The following is a 15,880-nucleotide window of genomic DNA, read 5'->3' as shown; positions in this document are numbered from 1 at the left end:
AATGTCTGACTTGTCTTGAGACCGTTTCTCATGTAGTCCAGGCTGACCTGAAACTGGATTATGTATGTAGCCAAGGCCAGCTTTGAATGTCTGACCCTCCTGCCTCCACCTCCAGGGTGTTAGATTATATTGAATGACACCACTTTGAAATGTTTTGTGTGATGTGTTCATGCACGTGTGTGTGGTGGCCAGCAGTTGACGTCAAGTGTCTTCTTTGTCACCCTCCATATTCTTTTAGGAGCCCACCCCTGGGATCCTTCCGTCTCCCACAATCTGTACCTGGCTTTTGCCAGTATGCTAGGATATGAACTCAGGTGCTTGTGTTGCAAACCCTTTACTCACAGAGCCAATAGTCATAAGACTAACACATAAACAAGTTTAAAGCTGCAAATGGAGCTGCTGACCTTACCTAACAGGTTACAGGATACAGTAACAGCAGGCCACAGGGTACACCGCGTTCACGTCCCTTCCCAGTCATCTTCTGTCTCATTTACACTATCCACGCTTCAACAGTTTTACTGGAATTAATTGCTTCATAAGTGAAAGCTATGGAAGTCAGCTTAAATTTTTTATTTCATTAACTTAAAAGGTGAACAAAATGTGTATTTTAAATTTTATTAAACTTATTTACCTGAAATATATGTTTACATAGAGGACAAACAGAAACAGGATTTCAAGTAACTTATGGGACAGTTGTTATCTGTTAAAAATATTCTTCTTTCTTCCACACAATCTTTCCTTTTTACAGTATAAAAGCTAGCTGCAAACGTCTGATGTAAACTTATCTCATTGTTAACTCTTGTTGGTGAAGATGGGAGACACACTTGTTCACAGTTGAGTTAAATGACACAAACAAAAAGCTGTTCCCGTCTCTCTCGCAGGACTGTGTGCTTCGTGTTCACACCACGTCATTTCTTCTTCTTTCCCTTCCCTTTTTTACTCCCGTCCCCTTGCTGAAGACTCGGGTCAGCACCTCCCGTTTTTTGTGTCCTTGTTTTTAGCTTGGGTATCATTTCTGCTACATACAGCATCACTGACTTACCTAAAAGCCAGAAGGGAGGTTTAGTGTGACGATCTTAGAAATACTGAAATGCTTAAATGAGCAAAACGGAAATATAAAACAGTAAGTGTGAACCAAGAGTTCTTGCCTTGGTCCTAGCAACTGGCATGAGCCTCAATGGAGACTAAGCACAGAAGATTAGAGATAGAGCATCATTGTACTTTCACTGAAACACAGGGCTCTTAGCCTGGGAATCCAAACGTTAAACGACCAACAGTGGACCCCATTCCTAGGCCCACACCTCTCTCTCACACAGCCCACTTCTGCTCTGTCTAACCACATCAAGCACCTATTTTTTGCTTCATCATTACCAACCTCCACAGCTTTGATGTCTGTTTCCTGTCTTATAGAAAGAGGAAGTATTATCTTTCAACAACTTTTAGCTGCTTTTCAATCAAAAGCTTTTGTGTGCCTATTTTTGGTCCACTGAAGCAGTAAGGGAAAATGTTGATGAGAAAACAAACCAGAAAGCATTCTGTGCATGCTGCTAGGCAAGTGTTCACCACTGAGCCACTTTCCCAGCCGTGGCTGATCCATAAGATTCAATCCACTTAATTAAAAACAAACAATTACACTGCTAATTTAGCCTGACAATGTAATTGTTTTTACTTTAATAAAATTGAAGAGTTGTCAGCAGTGGTGGTGCATGCCTTTGATCCCAGCACTTGGAAGGCAGAGGCAGGTGAATCACTGTGAATTCTGAGGCCAGCCTGGTCTACAAAATGAGTTCCAGGACAGCTAGGGCTACAAAGAGAAACCCTGTCTCAAAAAAAAAAAAAAAATTCAAGAGTTTAAATTAAAGGGGAAAAATTAAGTGAATAGCTCTAAATTAGAATATTTGCATTAAAAAAATAAAAAGATAAGTATTAAAGATGATGCGACATTGTTTCTGAACTAGAACCATCATCCCGTGTGTGTATGCATGTACATGATATGTGTGCAGGCACGCATGCATGCCAGGGTGCACGTGTGAAGGTCAGAGGGAAACTGTGGAGTCACTGCTTCCTTTTCACCTTTTTGTGGCTGAAGGAAGGCCACCAAGTGCCTTTACCCTCTAAGCCACCTTCTAGGTGCTCAGTGTTCTCTGACCATTAGTCCCTTGATTTTTCTGTACTGGGCCTTGGACCCAGGACCCTGGGCATGCTAGGCAGTCCACCACTTAGCCACACCTCTAGATTTCTTAAGTTTTCTATTTTGAGACAAGGCCTTAAAAACTTGCTCAGGTTGGTCTTGAACTCACTCTATAGCCCACTAGGTACTGAACTTGCTGCAGCAATCCTGCCTCAGCTTCCTGAGTGCTGGGGCTACAGATGTGTGGTATGTGTACTCTCTGTACAAGATAACTACCCCTGAACCCTACACATTCATTTGAAAAGGCTTACGTGATGGGAACTGTACAAGACAGAGGCTGCCATCTTCCTGTCTGAGCTGTACCCGGACTCTGCCTCTGTACTGAACATCACGGTTCCATTCTCTGGAGTACATTTTGTTTTTCTAACACACATAAGAAAAACAAAAACAGGCTTTCAGAGAGTTATCATCAGTGAGGTGAGTATCAAACACAGTGATGAGAGGTTCACATCATACCTCCAGAAATGCATTAAGTCCAACTGCTGAGCAGACATCCTGAATCTCAGTAGCAGTAGGGTTTTCTACAGCCTGAACAGTAAAAAACAAAAACACTCGACAGCTGAGTTTTAAGGGAATATTACTATATGGTTGTGTAAATAATTTCTAATATTATGACCAAACCAGAGACTAAACCCTAGTGTCCTTTTTTTAAACTAAGTCCATTAATTTCTACTATAATTTAAAAAAAAAACCTCAGGAATAACACAGTTGTGTTTCTTTCTCTTCCAACATAAACTGCGTGAGAAAAAGGACTTCCCCAGTACATATCCTAGCACCTAGCAGAATATTCTGAACACAGCACAAAAATCAATGTAAACTGACTGTTTAAATGATTATACATGCAACCATTCTAGAATACTGACTGCTATTTACTAAAGCTGAATATATGATTTCCTATGGCCCTGAAATTCAGGTATATATTCAATAAGTGCAGAAGACAAGCAAGCTAAAGAATGTTCATAGTAGCACTTTATATTTGTCTCACTTATTTTTGTATGTATGTATGTATGTATGTATGTATGTATGTATGTGTGTATGTGTGTATGTGTATGTCTGTGCACCACATTTGTGCAGTGCCCGTGGAGGCCAAAGTGGCCATGGATCCCCTGGAACTGGAGTTACAGACGGTTGTGAGCCACCATGCGGGGGCTGGGAATAGGTCTTTTGCAAAAGCAGTGTTTTTAACTGAGCCACCTCTCTAGTCCCACAGCACTATCTATAACAGCCTCAAACTAGAAACAGAATAAAGAAGTGTGGGATTCACACATTGCAGTACACTGTAGTGTGATTGTGTGTGTGTGTGTGGGTGGGTGGGGAGTTTATACAGCCTCTATTCCGGGAACATCTGGTCATTTTGGACAACAATTCTGCTTTAAGACAATTTGAGAAAGGGAACTTTCTCTAGCAGGTAGAGGCCAGGGACGTTATCATGCACCTTAAAATACACAGACAGTCATCCACAACAAACACTTATCTGACTCAGAAATGTCAATTGGGGTTGGAGAGATTGCTCAGCACTGAGGGCTTGTACTGCTCTTGCAGAGGACCCAAGTTCAGTTCCTAGCACCCATACCAGGAACCCAAGCTCCAAGGGACCTGACATCCTCTTCTGGCCTCCACAGTACCGACATTCACATGTGCACATTCCCACACATCGACACTTACACATATACACAACAATAAAAAATGGAACAAATCTTTAAAACAAACAAAAACAGACAATGGTGCTGCTGCTAAGAAACTCCTGCTTGAGCAATTAGACTACACTGGGGGTGTTGCTTAGCAACAGAGCACTTGCTTAGCCTATCTGAGGTCGCAAAGTCATTCCCAAGCAACAGAACATGCAAAATGTAAGAGTTACAAATGTGTGAGAAAGACAGGAAGGTACATAATGAATAATTCCATACATATAGAATGTAGAACCAGGCCAAGGTGACCTACGGTGTTGACAAGCAGCTCCCTTACATGAGTGAGCACAGGGGATAGAGAGGGAGACAGAAGGAACCTTCCAGCATGCTGTGTCCTAAATCTGGGTGCTGTAACCAACTCTACTCCCTAGATGATAATTATTCAATTTATGCAATTAAAAACTTTTGTCAAGTTTGTTAGCTATACACCCATGGATTTTCTTATATATATAAACAAAACAAAAACAAAACCAAAATTTTCAGAGAGCATATGGGAGCAGTGATCAAAAGCCTGTCACAGTGCTTTGATGTTTGGCATCATTCTCAACAGTACTTGGGAAGAGGCACAGTGGATTTTAGAGTTTACTCTCTGAAGTAACAGCCAAGTGAGAGATACTCACACACAAATAGCTAATTCTTTGCTTCAGACCTCACTTGATTATAAAACTTAATGATTCTAAAAGTAGAATATTACATAAAAATTCTGTGAGGTCTCTCATTTAGCACCAGGCACTTTCTAAGCTTAAGTTACCAGCCAGCCCAAAATTAAGGTTTTCCTCCCCAAAGCTCACATATTTTAGAACTGTAAATCCAATAACCTGCCTAATCCTGTTCTCACTGATAGGAGCTTCAAACACAGGGCTAAGAACTCTCCAATGGCGCTACATCCCATCTCCCACATCCACTTTCCAAAAGTACTACCTTTAAAGTGATTTTATACTCCTTAAAAAAGTACTAAAGACAAAGCTCAACAAAGCTGCACTTTGCACAAACCTTTATTCCTATACACTAAAAAAGCTAGTCTGCATCAAGCACATTGACGCCGTGGTACAATGCCATCACGTGGCTTTTAATGAGAAGACTGTCATAATCTTGGTTTTAAAACGTAAGAACTCTACAGACACTTCTTATTTATACACCTTTTACATACAAACAGATCATTAAGAATCCTCTTTCGTTTTGCAAGCAGTGCCTTTCCAGTTTCACCAATGTTAACGGAGACACTGCAAATCTTGGCTTCTGTGTTCTTCAATCTCAAAGGACAGTAAAAAAAGAAACAGTCGTGGCCATAACAAGGCAACCTTCCCCAAGCCTTCATCGGCCTACGTGTCACACACTCACCTTACTTATAGGAATCCGCCTCCCCTCGGCTATGGTCTTCTTATTATTTAAATAAGCGGGATAGATACAAATAAACCTGCCACAAAAACACACAAAAAAGCAAAGCTGGGTAACTCAGGTGATAATTTAAAAGGGTCAGTTTCATCGTCATTGCAAAGACCTCATTCAGTCAGTATGTATGTAAGTATGTGTGTATATATATATACTGTATATATGTATATACATATATGTGCGCGCGCACGCGCACACACACGACTGAAGCGTCAGTTTCATCGTCATTGCAAAGACCACATTCAGTCAATATGTGTACACACACACACACACACACACACACACACACACACACACACACACACACACAATGACTGAAGCGAAGCAAGGCCGCAACTGTTACTTTGACACAGCAGCTCCCGAGGCCGGGGCGCTCGTACACGACACGGGAAAACAGGACGCCAGGCGAGCCTCTGGAAAGCAGACTAATGCAGACTGCGTCTGCGGCCGGGAGACTCCTCTCTAACGTCAGGTCCTTACGGCACCGCACAGCCCGCCACAGCTACGGGGGACCGAGCTGCTGCCGGGCTCGGAAGCTGCGGGATGTCGGGGTTCCGGTCGGGAGAAAGCCCCGAGCCCAGTGGCGCCGCGGCCACCTTCCCGAGGACCCACCTGTCCTGATCGGCCGGGGAGCGCGCGGCTGCGCAAGCCATCTCCACGGCACTGCCCGCAGCCCCGCCAGCTCTACAGGCCCAACACCAGCCGGAAGTTGACTCGGAGCTCGGAGACCGACCGCCCTTCCGGCGGAAGTCCTACCCCTAAAGCGGCCGGCTGTGGGTTTCACCTCACAGGTTGGTTCCGGTGTAAAGCGGTCGCTTGTAAAGCTGTCTCGCGAGAAGGGTGCAGGGCGGGTCGGGGGCGGGTGCCTTGGGGCTGTCAGGCGTTAGTTTCCTCAGCCTGCTTCACTCCCGCCGGTGGGCTCGCCTGGTGTAGCGGGGCTGTTCACCAGGGAGAGCCTGGAGTTTGGAGCCAGGTACTGGTTAGATTTGGCAGGAAAATGCCCTTCGATGCTCAGCTATGTAGCCTCGGTTTCCGCAGCTTGCTTTCAACTTGGTAAAGTTCAATTTTCAGAGCCCGGCACTTTGCAGAAATTTTGGCACCGCACTCTGAAAGGGTCGTTCGACCCCAAGGGATCACAACCCACAGGTTGAGAATAAAGAGGACTAATGGAAGTGGGAAGGGGCAACAAAGGGGAGGTTAAAAAGGTTGGGGGAATATGCTCGACATTCAACATACACGTTTATGGAATTGTATGTAACAGTACTATGCCTGCCCTGCCCTTGGGAGGCAGAGGCAGAGGCAGGCAGATCTCTGAGTTCAAGGCCAGCTTGGCCTATAGTGTACAGAGTGAGTTCAAGGGCAGCCAAGTCTCTCTCTCTCACACACACACACACACACACACACACACAGAAAATAAATAAACAAATAAATAAATAAAAGTTAAAAAATAATAAAAGAAATAGAGTAGTAGTAGTAATAATAAAGTCATGGGGGTTGGTGGAGAAATGGCTTAGCAGTTAAGAACATTTACTGGTCTCTCAGAGGTCCCGGGTTCAATTCCCAGCACTCACATGGCAGCTCACAATTGTCTGAATTCCAAGATCGGGTACCCTCATGTAGACATGCATTCAGGCAAAACACCAATGCACATAAAATAAGAATAAATAAACTATTTTTTAAAAAGCCATGGAAAGATAGAAAGTGCACAGAGTCTGGATACTGTGTGTTAATGGTTTTGTCGTTAAATTGATTGCTGAGGAAGGAGCACCAGCTGCTAAAAGACATTTGGTTATAAATGCTGCAGGATTAATCCAACCCATATATTTTGAAAATGCCTTGACTTTGAAATTTAAGTCTAAGGACATGTTACTTTGGAAAAGAGATTCTGCTTTTGTTTCCACAGATGAAAAGCTGTGGATTCCTTCCAGACTAACATGGTTTGATCAAACAAGACCCCCTGAAGCAGTGTCCCAGGTGATCCAACATCCAAGACAGCTGAGACCATGCAGCCTCTGACTACTACAGACAGGGTTTGGATAGGGTTCTGGGTTTCTCAGGATCCCCATGGGATTGGCAGTGCCCCAAACAGCAGGAAGCAGTTCGGAGAGCACTAAGCCCCCATTCCCAAATATTATTTATAAATGTTTTCATTTAAACAGGGTTGGGTATAAATGGTTAATGCTCACAGCCAGTTTCTTTCTAAAGAAAAAAAAAAGGGAATGTGATATAGAAATGAATACATTGGCATAGATTTTGGTTTATTGATATAAATATAAGGTCAATTTTGTTATATGTATATTCCTGTTGTTTAGGTGTTGTGTTTATATAGCTCTTTTAAAAATGTACTGTATATTTAAATACAGATTATAGTCACTCATAATAGTCAAAACTTAAGTTATACAGAGATATATTTCAAATGGATATTTCAAAAACCTTTCAAAGACCTATAGAATATGATATTTAAAATGGTTAGAGTTTTCCTTGACAATGAGACAGAACTGCTCCTGTCAACATCAGTTAAGTCTGACAGGAAGATGGGCATTGAAGAAACTCCTTATGGAGTTTGTCTTCGATATGGCAAAACTGGCCAACTGGGCAAAGAACTGCCCTTGCCTCAACTTCTGACGCTGAGCACGCTGTCCAAACTGGACAAGCCAGTTACAAAGGAAAATAAGGACTGTAGAACTTGCCAAGAGACAAAGTGGTCCTTCAGGGTTCTTGCTTTTCATAAGAAAGCAACTGACAAATTTTGCCAACACAAGACAGAACAGATCTTCAAATTTCCTACTTCATTAAAAAAAAATCTGCCAGACAATATGGCCTATGGGCTGAAGGTGGATGCTCTAGCATTCAGAGAAACTTTGGGTGACTGTCCAGGCAGTGGGATGTCTCTGTCAAGTCTAGAGTTTATATACTTTCCTTCTGAAGTCTTTGATGGAGTTGAAGGCAGATAGTTATGGTTTTCCTTATTTATGGTAAGTTACAAATAAAAACTTCAGACTCACAAAGATAGGTTAGATAATAGAATATTTTCTTTAAATTTTGCAAAATGTTACTGAACTAAATATTATTAACTATAGATCTTGCTTGATAACTGTTTTGTTATATATAATTTTACTATGGTAAAGTTAAAACCTTTTTATTTAGACAGAAAAGTGGAGATGATGGGGGATGTCTTTCTGTGTGCTGTGAATATGTGTTTCTCTTATTGTTTAGTAAAATGCTGATTGGCCAGGCAGGAAGCATAGGTGGGGCTATCAGACTGGGAGAATTTTGGGGAAAGAAAGGCAGAAAATAAGTTGCAAGACACCATGTAGCCACAGAAGGAGTAACGTAAGGGAGCACTATGGGTAAGCCACAGCCTCGTGGCAATGCATAGTTTAATAGAAATGGGTCAGTAATTAAGAGAGAGCTAGCCAATAAGAAGCCTGAGCCATTGGCCAAGCAGTTTATAATTAATATAAGCCTCTGTGTGTTTATTTGGGACCACACAGCTGTGGAACCAGGCGGGACAGAAACTTTGTGGACCATCACAAATATGTGGCCTCCTGTTTCTTTTTGCTTTTTCCCATTTGCAGGCACTCATTCCTGAACTACTCCAAGAATTATAACTTCTGTTTATCATAAGCACAACTAGTAATTTTTTTTCTAATTTCCACATCTAAACTCCAGGTTAGCTGTATGGATCTCACATCTATCAAGGTCTTCACGAAAGAACCTTCTGAGGAAGCTTCATTTAATAGGACCTGTTCTTTCAAAACCAAGTTGTAGGCAGCTTTTTCTTCACTTACAGACTTAAGTCCTTCTTAAACAGACAAGCACAGTGACTTTTTCTTTTTGAGACAGATTCTCCCTATATAGCTCTGGCTGGCAGGGAAGTCCTCTCAAGCTACTTGCCTCTGCCTCCTAGCCATGCTTTTTTTTTTTTTTTAAGACCAAGGCTCTAGTATCTAGGCTGGGCTGGCTGTGAGCTTGTTACTCTTCTGCCTTACCTGGCCTCTTGAATGCTGGGGTCATAGATGCATACAATCAGCGGCTTCTCTGTGTGCCATTTGGACTTGAGGAGAATTTCAGTTATGCCTTAAGTGCCATGTTTAATGCCTTTCCTCCAGAACCATAGTTCTGCATAGAATGGCCATTGCTGCTTGCTCTGCACTTGAGATGTAGGTACTGCAGTTTTGTTTTACTCTGTATCATTTCATGACTTTTGTTAATGGAGGATTTTACTTTATCCAGTTTGGTAGCAGTTAATCATATGCCTAAATCATATGTTATTACTCTTATGTATTATACTAATTCTTCTCCCCCCATCTCCTCATATTTATCATGTCTTTGTTTTGGCAGTTTACTATATAAAAGATGAAATAATTATTTTTAAATGTTTTATTAGCACATCTATGTATTTGTTACACAAAACAATGGGTTTTACTGACAATTTCATAACACATACATAGTGTATCTAGATATTAACTTTCCAGTTAACTTCTAGTCACCCTCCCTCCTTAATGTCCTTCCTCTTCCCAACTAGTCCCCCTACTTCCCTGTCTTTTGTTTTGATGAGCCACCGAGTTTCACTAGGGCTGTGTACAGGACCATGTGTATCTCACTAATGTTTGCCTCCCCAGTCAACTGCTACATGTGGAGAAATCCATAGGCATCTGTAAGCTTTTTTACTTCTAACCCTTGTTTCCTAGTTTGGGTTAGAATAATCTAATTTTTAGTGTATGATTAAACACTAACAATTAAAATTACTAAGCACTTCATTTTTCTTATTTTGAGTTTGTGGTGGTTTGAATGTAATTGGCTCCCATAAACTCATTGGGAGTGGCACTATTCAGAGGTATGGCCTTGTTGGAGTAGGTGTGGCCTTGTTAGAGGCAGAGTGTTATTGTGGGGTGGGCTTTGAGGTCTCCTATGCTCAAGATACACCCACTGTCTCAGTTCACTTCCTATTGACCTGCATGTCAAGATGTAAAACACTCAGCTTCTCCAGCACCATGTCTGCCTGCATGTCACCATGATGATGATAGACCAAACCTCTGAGCGTAAGCAAGCCACTTAAATGTTTTTCTTTATAAGAGTTGCTGTGGTCATAGTTCTCTTCACATCAATAACTAGGGTATTGCTGTGACAGGCCTGACCATGCTTTTGTTGGAAGGAATGTGGACCTTGGGACTGTGGATTAGAAAAGCAGTTGGATGCTTTAATTGCTGCTGAATGGGCCATCCTAGTAGGAGCATGGAGAACAGTGGTGCTGAGTGTGAACTGAACTGTGCTGGTGCTGAGTGTGAACTGAACTGTGCTGGTGCTGAGTGTGAACTGAACTGAACCGTGGGGGCCTGGATCAGGAAGTTTCAGAGAAGAATGTGATATTTGGTGAAGAGTGTGGAGGCTTTTTGCCCTTGTCTGAAAAGTCTGCCTGAGACTAAAGTGGAGCCTTTTGGATTAACTGCACCGGCAGAGGAAATCTCAAAACAGCCTCTGTTGTATGGTGATTAGTGGTAACTGTAGTGAAGATTTATAATGAAAAGGAGCACTAAGAAGTGTAATGGAGCCAAATCCTGTGTTCAAGGAGATAAACAGATTAAATGGAATAGAAGAAGTGGTGGCCCCAGAGCAAGATCCCATCCAGCTAAGTTTCCAACCTATGAAAAGGATTAGAGAAAAGCTTAGAGCTGGGTGTGTGGTGCACAGCTTTAATTCTAGCACTCCAGAGGCAGAGGCAGAGGTGGGCAGAGCTCTGAGTTTGAGGCCAGCCTGGTCTAGAGATTCAGTCGCAGGACAGCCAAGCTTAGCCAGTGAAGGTAGCCGTGGAAAACAGAAAGCTGGTGAAGATGTAATTAAGTGAGAGGAACATGTTCCAACCCAAGTAAGCACTAAGCTTTGGCCACATGGTTCTAGCTTTAGAGTCAAGGATAGAAGAAAAGGGTTATGGGAATCTTCCTCTGAGATTAAGGAGAGCCACAGAGGCCAGGCACATGTCAGGGGTGTTGCTGAATGGAGACCCAGAGAGGCCACTGTGTAAAGCTGTGAAGGAGAAGCCTGGGAGCCCCCAAGATGTTAGAGGTGCCGGTGTCATGGGATACCTGCCAAGGAGAGCTGCTAACAGAGAGTGGGACCGGCCCAAGAGAAAGACGTGTGTTGCAGTCAACAGAGTTGAAAGGAGTGGAGTGGAGACCTGAAGGGTGCTTTGGCATTAGACATGAAGATGCAGAGTTTGGAGTTTCCCCAACTGATTTTTGTTTTTGCTTTGGTCCAGTGCTTCCTCACTATGCTCCTCCCTTCCCTATGTTTTGGAATGGGAATGTGTGTCCTGTGCCATTGTATGTTGGAAGTGTGATTTCTTTTTTTATTTTTGTTTTATAGGGGATTACAGTTAAGAGACTGCATGCATCTCAAAAAGAGACTTTGAACTTTAAAACATTGTTGATGCAGTGATAGACTATGTGGACTTTTGGAGTTGCACTAAATGTATTCTGCATTATGATACGGTTACAAGCTTATGGGGGCCAGGGAGTGGAATGTGGTAGTTTGAATGTAATTGGCCCCCATAAACTACTTACTACTTGGGAGTGGGCACAATTAGGAGTTGTGGCTTTGTTGAGTAGGTGTGCCCTTGTTGGTGGAAGGGTATCACCCACCTGCCTCTGCCTCCCGGGTGCTGAGATTAAAGGTGTGTACCATCCGATATTCTAAACATTCACTTTGTGTGCTCATGATATGCCCACTGTCTCAGTTCACTTCCTGTTGGCCTGCATTCAAGATGGAAAACTCTCAGTTCCTCCAGCACCATGTCTACCTACATGCGGCCATGTGGTCCCACCATGATGATAATGGACTGAACCTCTGAACTATAACCAAGCCCCAATTAAATGTTTTTCTTTGTAAGGGTTGCTGTGGTCATAGCTCTCTTCATAGCAATAGAAACCCTATTTGGACTGAGATCCACATTTACCTATTTATTCACTCTTAAGAGTTCTAATTGTTACCTTCCTATTATTTTAACTGATGCTGTGATGCAGCTGTGTCATGGTCTCTGGTTTCCCAGTGCTTTTTAAATGCCCCCAGGAGATTCAACAATCCATGTCTTAGGAGTCTAGCCTCCTCCACAGAAATATAAGTATATAACCTATCATTTGCCATTCACTCCCACTGACTGAAGTGAGACTTCAGTGGGGAGCAAACAGCATGAAATGTGTTCCACACCCATTTTCATGCTGGTGTCAGGAGCCCAGTGTTCAGGAGCAGCAGCTAGGTCTTCACTGTTGTGTGTCTGTTCTGGAGACTGTTTCTATTGTAATTCTCAAGACATATTTTTTCTAGCTCTCAGAGTTTGTGAACTATCTGAGTTGTTTTATTTTTCAAGACAGTGTTTCTCTGTATAGTCCTGGAAGTCACTTTGTAGACCAAGGTGACCTTGACTCAAGAGACCCATCTGCCTCTGCCTCCCGGGTGCTGAAATTAAAGGTGTGCACCATCTGATATTCTGAACATTCACCTGTGTGCTGGATCATTTTATGTCAGGCGGACACAAGTTGTGAAGTTATCTGAGAAGAGGGAACCTCAACTGAGAAAATGCCTCCGTAAGATGGGGCTATAGGTAACCCTGTAGGACATTTTCTTAATCAGTGATTGAGGGGGTTGGGTCTAGCCCGTTATGGCTGGGGCCATCCCTGGGCTGACGGTCCTAGGTTCTACAAGGTGTGTTGAGCAAGCCAATAAACAGTATTCTTCATAGCCTTTGCATCAGCTTGTCTCCAGGCTCTTGTCCTGCTTGAATTCCTGCTCCCATGCCTTTGGATGATATACCATAATATAGACCTATTAAGTGAAGTGAACCCTTTCCTCTCCAAGTTGCTTTTGGTTATGATGTTTCATTGCAGCAATAGTCACCCTAACTAAAGACAGCTTGTCATTCAGAGGACTTAAAAAAAAAAGTTTAAAGAATCAAAATGATGAAAGTACTTTAGACAAACGGAATGTTATTTCCTTCCAAGGGCTGCGAGTATTGCTTCCCTCTCTGTGGTAGTCTTATGTACTGGTGGATATCTGACATCATTTCTTTTGGTGGTGACACCTTCCTTTCTTCCCTGTATTTTTAAATGAAGCAGTCTGGCTAGGAGTGTGGGTCACTGGTAGCAGCACTTGCCTTGCACACTTGGTTCTCCACCACTACCAAAAATCAAGTACCATGTGTTTAAATGTGGCTTTGTTGGCTTCCAGTCACTCTGGGAACTGGGGTTGGTTCACAAAAGCCAAGTCAGGAAACCAGAAGCAGGGATAACTACAGTGGCTACTGATTGTAGCTTCCATTGCATGCCTCTTTTCCTGAATCTGTTCCCTTCTTTCTTCTCTGGCTTGTTACACTGTCTTAATCCAGTTATAGCAGTCAGCATTTAGTCTGCAGATACTCATTTACAGTTCTCACCAGCCAAAATATATGTGGTGTATGTGCACATAAGTGGTCAGGCCTGTGCACACAGGAGGCCAGAGGCAGAGCTCAGTGTCCTACCCTATCACTCTTTGCATTATTCCCATTAGGAGCCGAGTCCTTCATTGAACATGGAGGTAGGCTGGTGGGCGGCAGGTATCCCAGGCTGGCCTCCACCCCTAACTAGAGATGACCTTGAACCATCCTACTCCCACTATCCCAAAATGCTAGGGTTATAAGTGTGTGTCACACCAGGCCAGAGCAGTTGTGACTTGCATCTCTAATTGACCAGCCTAGTGAATTTAGTTTTTAATCTAAGCCAGGCCATAGGTCTTCAGGGGGAAGACTGGGTACACAGTTCAGTGGTTCATCAGAGTGATAAAGTGTTCAGGTCCCAAAAGAATGTGTAAATGGGCACATACTGCTAGTGTTTCTTTCAACAGACCCATCCTTTCTTATTAGCGTTGCTTATATTCAATGGCAACCTTCACTAGTATACATTAAGTATTTTTAATTAAAAATAACAATCAGGTAAGTTCAAGAAAACAAGTGAACAGAAATAGAGAAAAATTATCCTGAATATCAGAGGAAAGAAAGTATATTTAGCACCAAGAACAGTATTACACATATAGAACATACAGTTTAAAAGATGCATCAGTGGCCTAACAAAAAGCAGAATGTATTTTTATAGACCAGAGTTAGGAAAACAGGAGGGAAATGACCTGGGTTTACAGAAGTCACAGTTCATAGATTTCCACATTACAAAGTAGTTTTCTAAGATCAGCATGTGAGGGAAATAGGCTTACTAGAAAGTGAGAAAGAATATGTACTCTACTCTTGAAAAGTAGTTGGTAGATTTTAATTATCTGACCATGCAAACCTGTCTTAGCTTTGGGCAATTCAATCTTTGCATTTCTGGTACTGTATTCTCTTTCTCAGCTGCAAAGAAACCCTGGCAACTGCCTCCCATTTTCATCAACAAACTCACTTTCAATTTACTTTGTGCTAACATGATTCCCATTTTACACAATAGAGAAAATTCTGACTACACTTACAGTGCTGGTTGGTACTCACAGAGCCTCTCTTTTATTTCATTATTTACCTTGTTAGTGCCCTGATAATCTATAAACTTTATCATCAATTGCTTCTACTGTGTGCTAACAAACTGATCACCTATACCCTCATCTTGAATTTCCATTTTCAGTCTTACTGCATATCCAAATTACCTAATGTTAAGGCTCATTCAAAGGGGCACATGGTGATCCTCAGGTGCAGTTTACATGCTGAGAGCTGCATGTTAGTCTGGTGAATTTACTCCGTACTTTGAGTTGACATGGGCTATTAAGTTGGACAACTCAGTACTCAAGTCTTTGATGCCAAGGAGAGTTTACTCAGCAGACTACAGGTCCAGTTGTTTACGTGTTAAGAGCTGTCCTATGGCTGCTAAGGACAGTAACTCTCCAAGTATGGTCCCCATACCATAAATCCAAGTATCATCCTCAAACTCATTAGAGATGCAAATTCTTATGGCCATCTATAATTAACTCTATCGAACTGGGGGTGTGTGGCCAGCTGTGATTTAATACATACTTCTGGTAATCCAAACATCTGTCTGAAAACTGTTACCTTGGGTTTTCTTTGCTGTAGTCCAAAGCTAAATAGGTTCCTGTCTTTTCAACAGCATGCTAACTAGTAACTAATCCTCAACACTGGGCTTAGTGTGCTCTTAAAAAAAAAAAAAAAAAAAAAGAAGCTGGAGGACTCGGCTCACTACCAGTTGAGACATTACCCAGTGCACTTCTCAAAGCAGAACTGTGGCAAGTCTCTTTACTTTCACAGATACCACCTCTAGCCAGAGGGTTTCATCCAACAAGTGCATCTTCAAGGGACAACATAGACAGACCTTTCCTAGTAGGGCTGCCCATGGGGATTTTAGTCTCCAACAGGTGGAATGAACTCTTCTGTTACTTCCAACGTTGATTGCTTTTAAAAGCCATGTACTAAAACCAATTTATTCTAACTAATATATCTTTCCACAGAAATACTTGAAGTGGCTTGTAAAATTTGGCGTGCAGTGATTCTAATGGAAAATTAGGAACGAAAGAAAAACAAGTATGACCTATATTCCCATCTCCCTATGGCAGTCTTGGAGAACATGTTGGAATATTGTTCAAAAAA

The 15,880-nt window shown here is 42.3% G+C and overlaps 2 protein-coding genes across 2 annotated transcripts in view; one reads left to right on the top strand and one right to left on the bottom strand.

Annotated features, from left to right (window-relative positions):
• The window catches only part of Stard4 (StAR related lipid transfer domain containing 4), a 1,044,307-nt gene that overhangs the window by 66,741 nt on the left and 961,686 nt on the right, over positions 1–15,880 (top strand). The window lies entirely within an intron of this gene.
• Positions 556–5,988, bottom strand: Srp19 (signal recognition particle 19). Its single transcript, XM_051202357.1, has 5 exons — positions 5,884–5,988; positions 5,221–5,296; positions 2,648–2,719; positions 2,443–2,554; positions 556–1,042 (listed from the first exon to the last, which is right to left on the bottom strand). The coding sequence occupies exons 1-5, from the start codon at positions 5,922–5,924 to the stop codon at positions 909–911; spliced, it is 435 nt and encodes a 144-aa protein (XP_051058314.1). The 5' UTR covers positions 5,925–5,988; the 3' UTR covers positions 556–908.

The sequence above is a fragment of the Phodopus roborovskii genome, unplaced genomic scaffold, assembly GCF_943737965.1.
Source record: "Phodopus roborovskii unplaced genomic scaffold, PHOROB, whole genome shotgun sequence".
In the NCBI taxonomy this organism is placed as follows: Eukaryota; Metazoa; Chordata; class Mammalia; order Rodentia; family Cricetidae; genus Phodopus; species Phodopus roborovskii.
The sequence above is the reverse complement of the archived record's forward strand: the minus strand, read 5'-3'. Positions and strand labels throughout refer to the sequence as shown.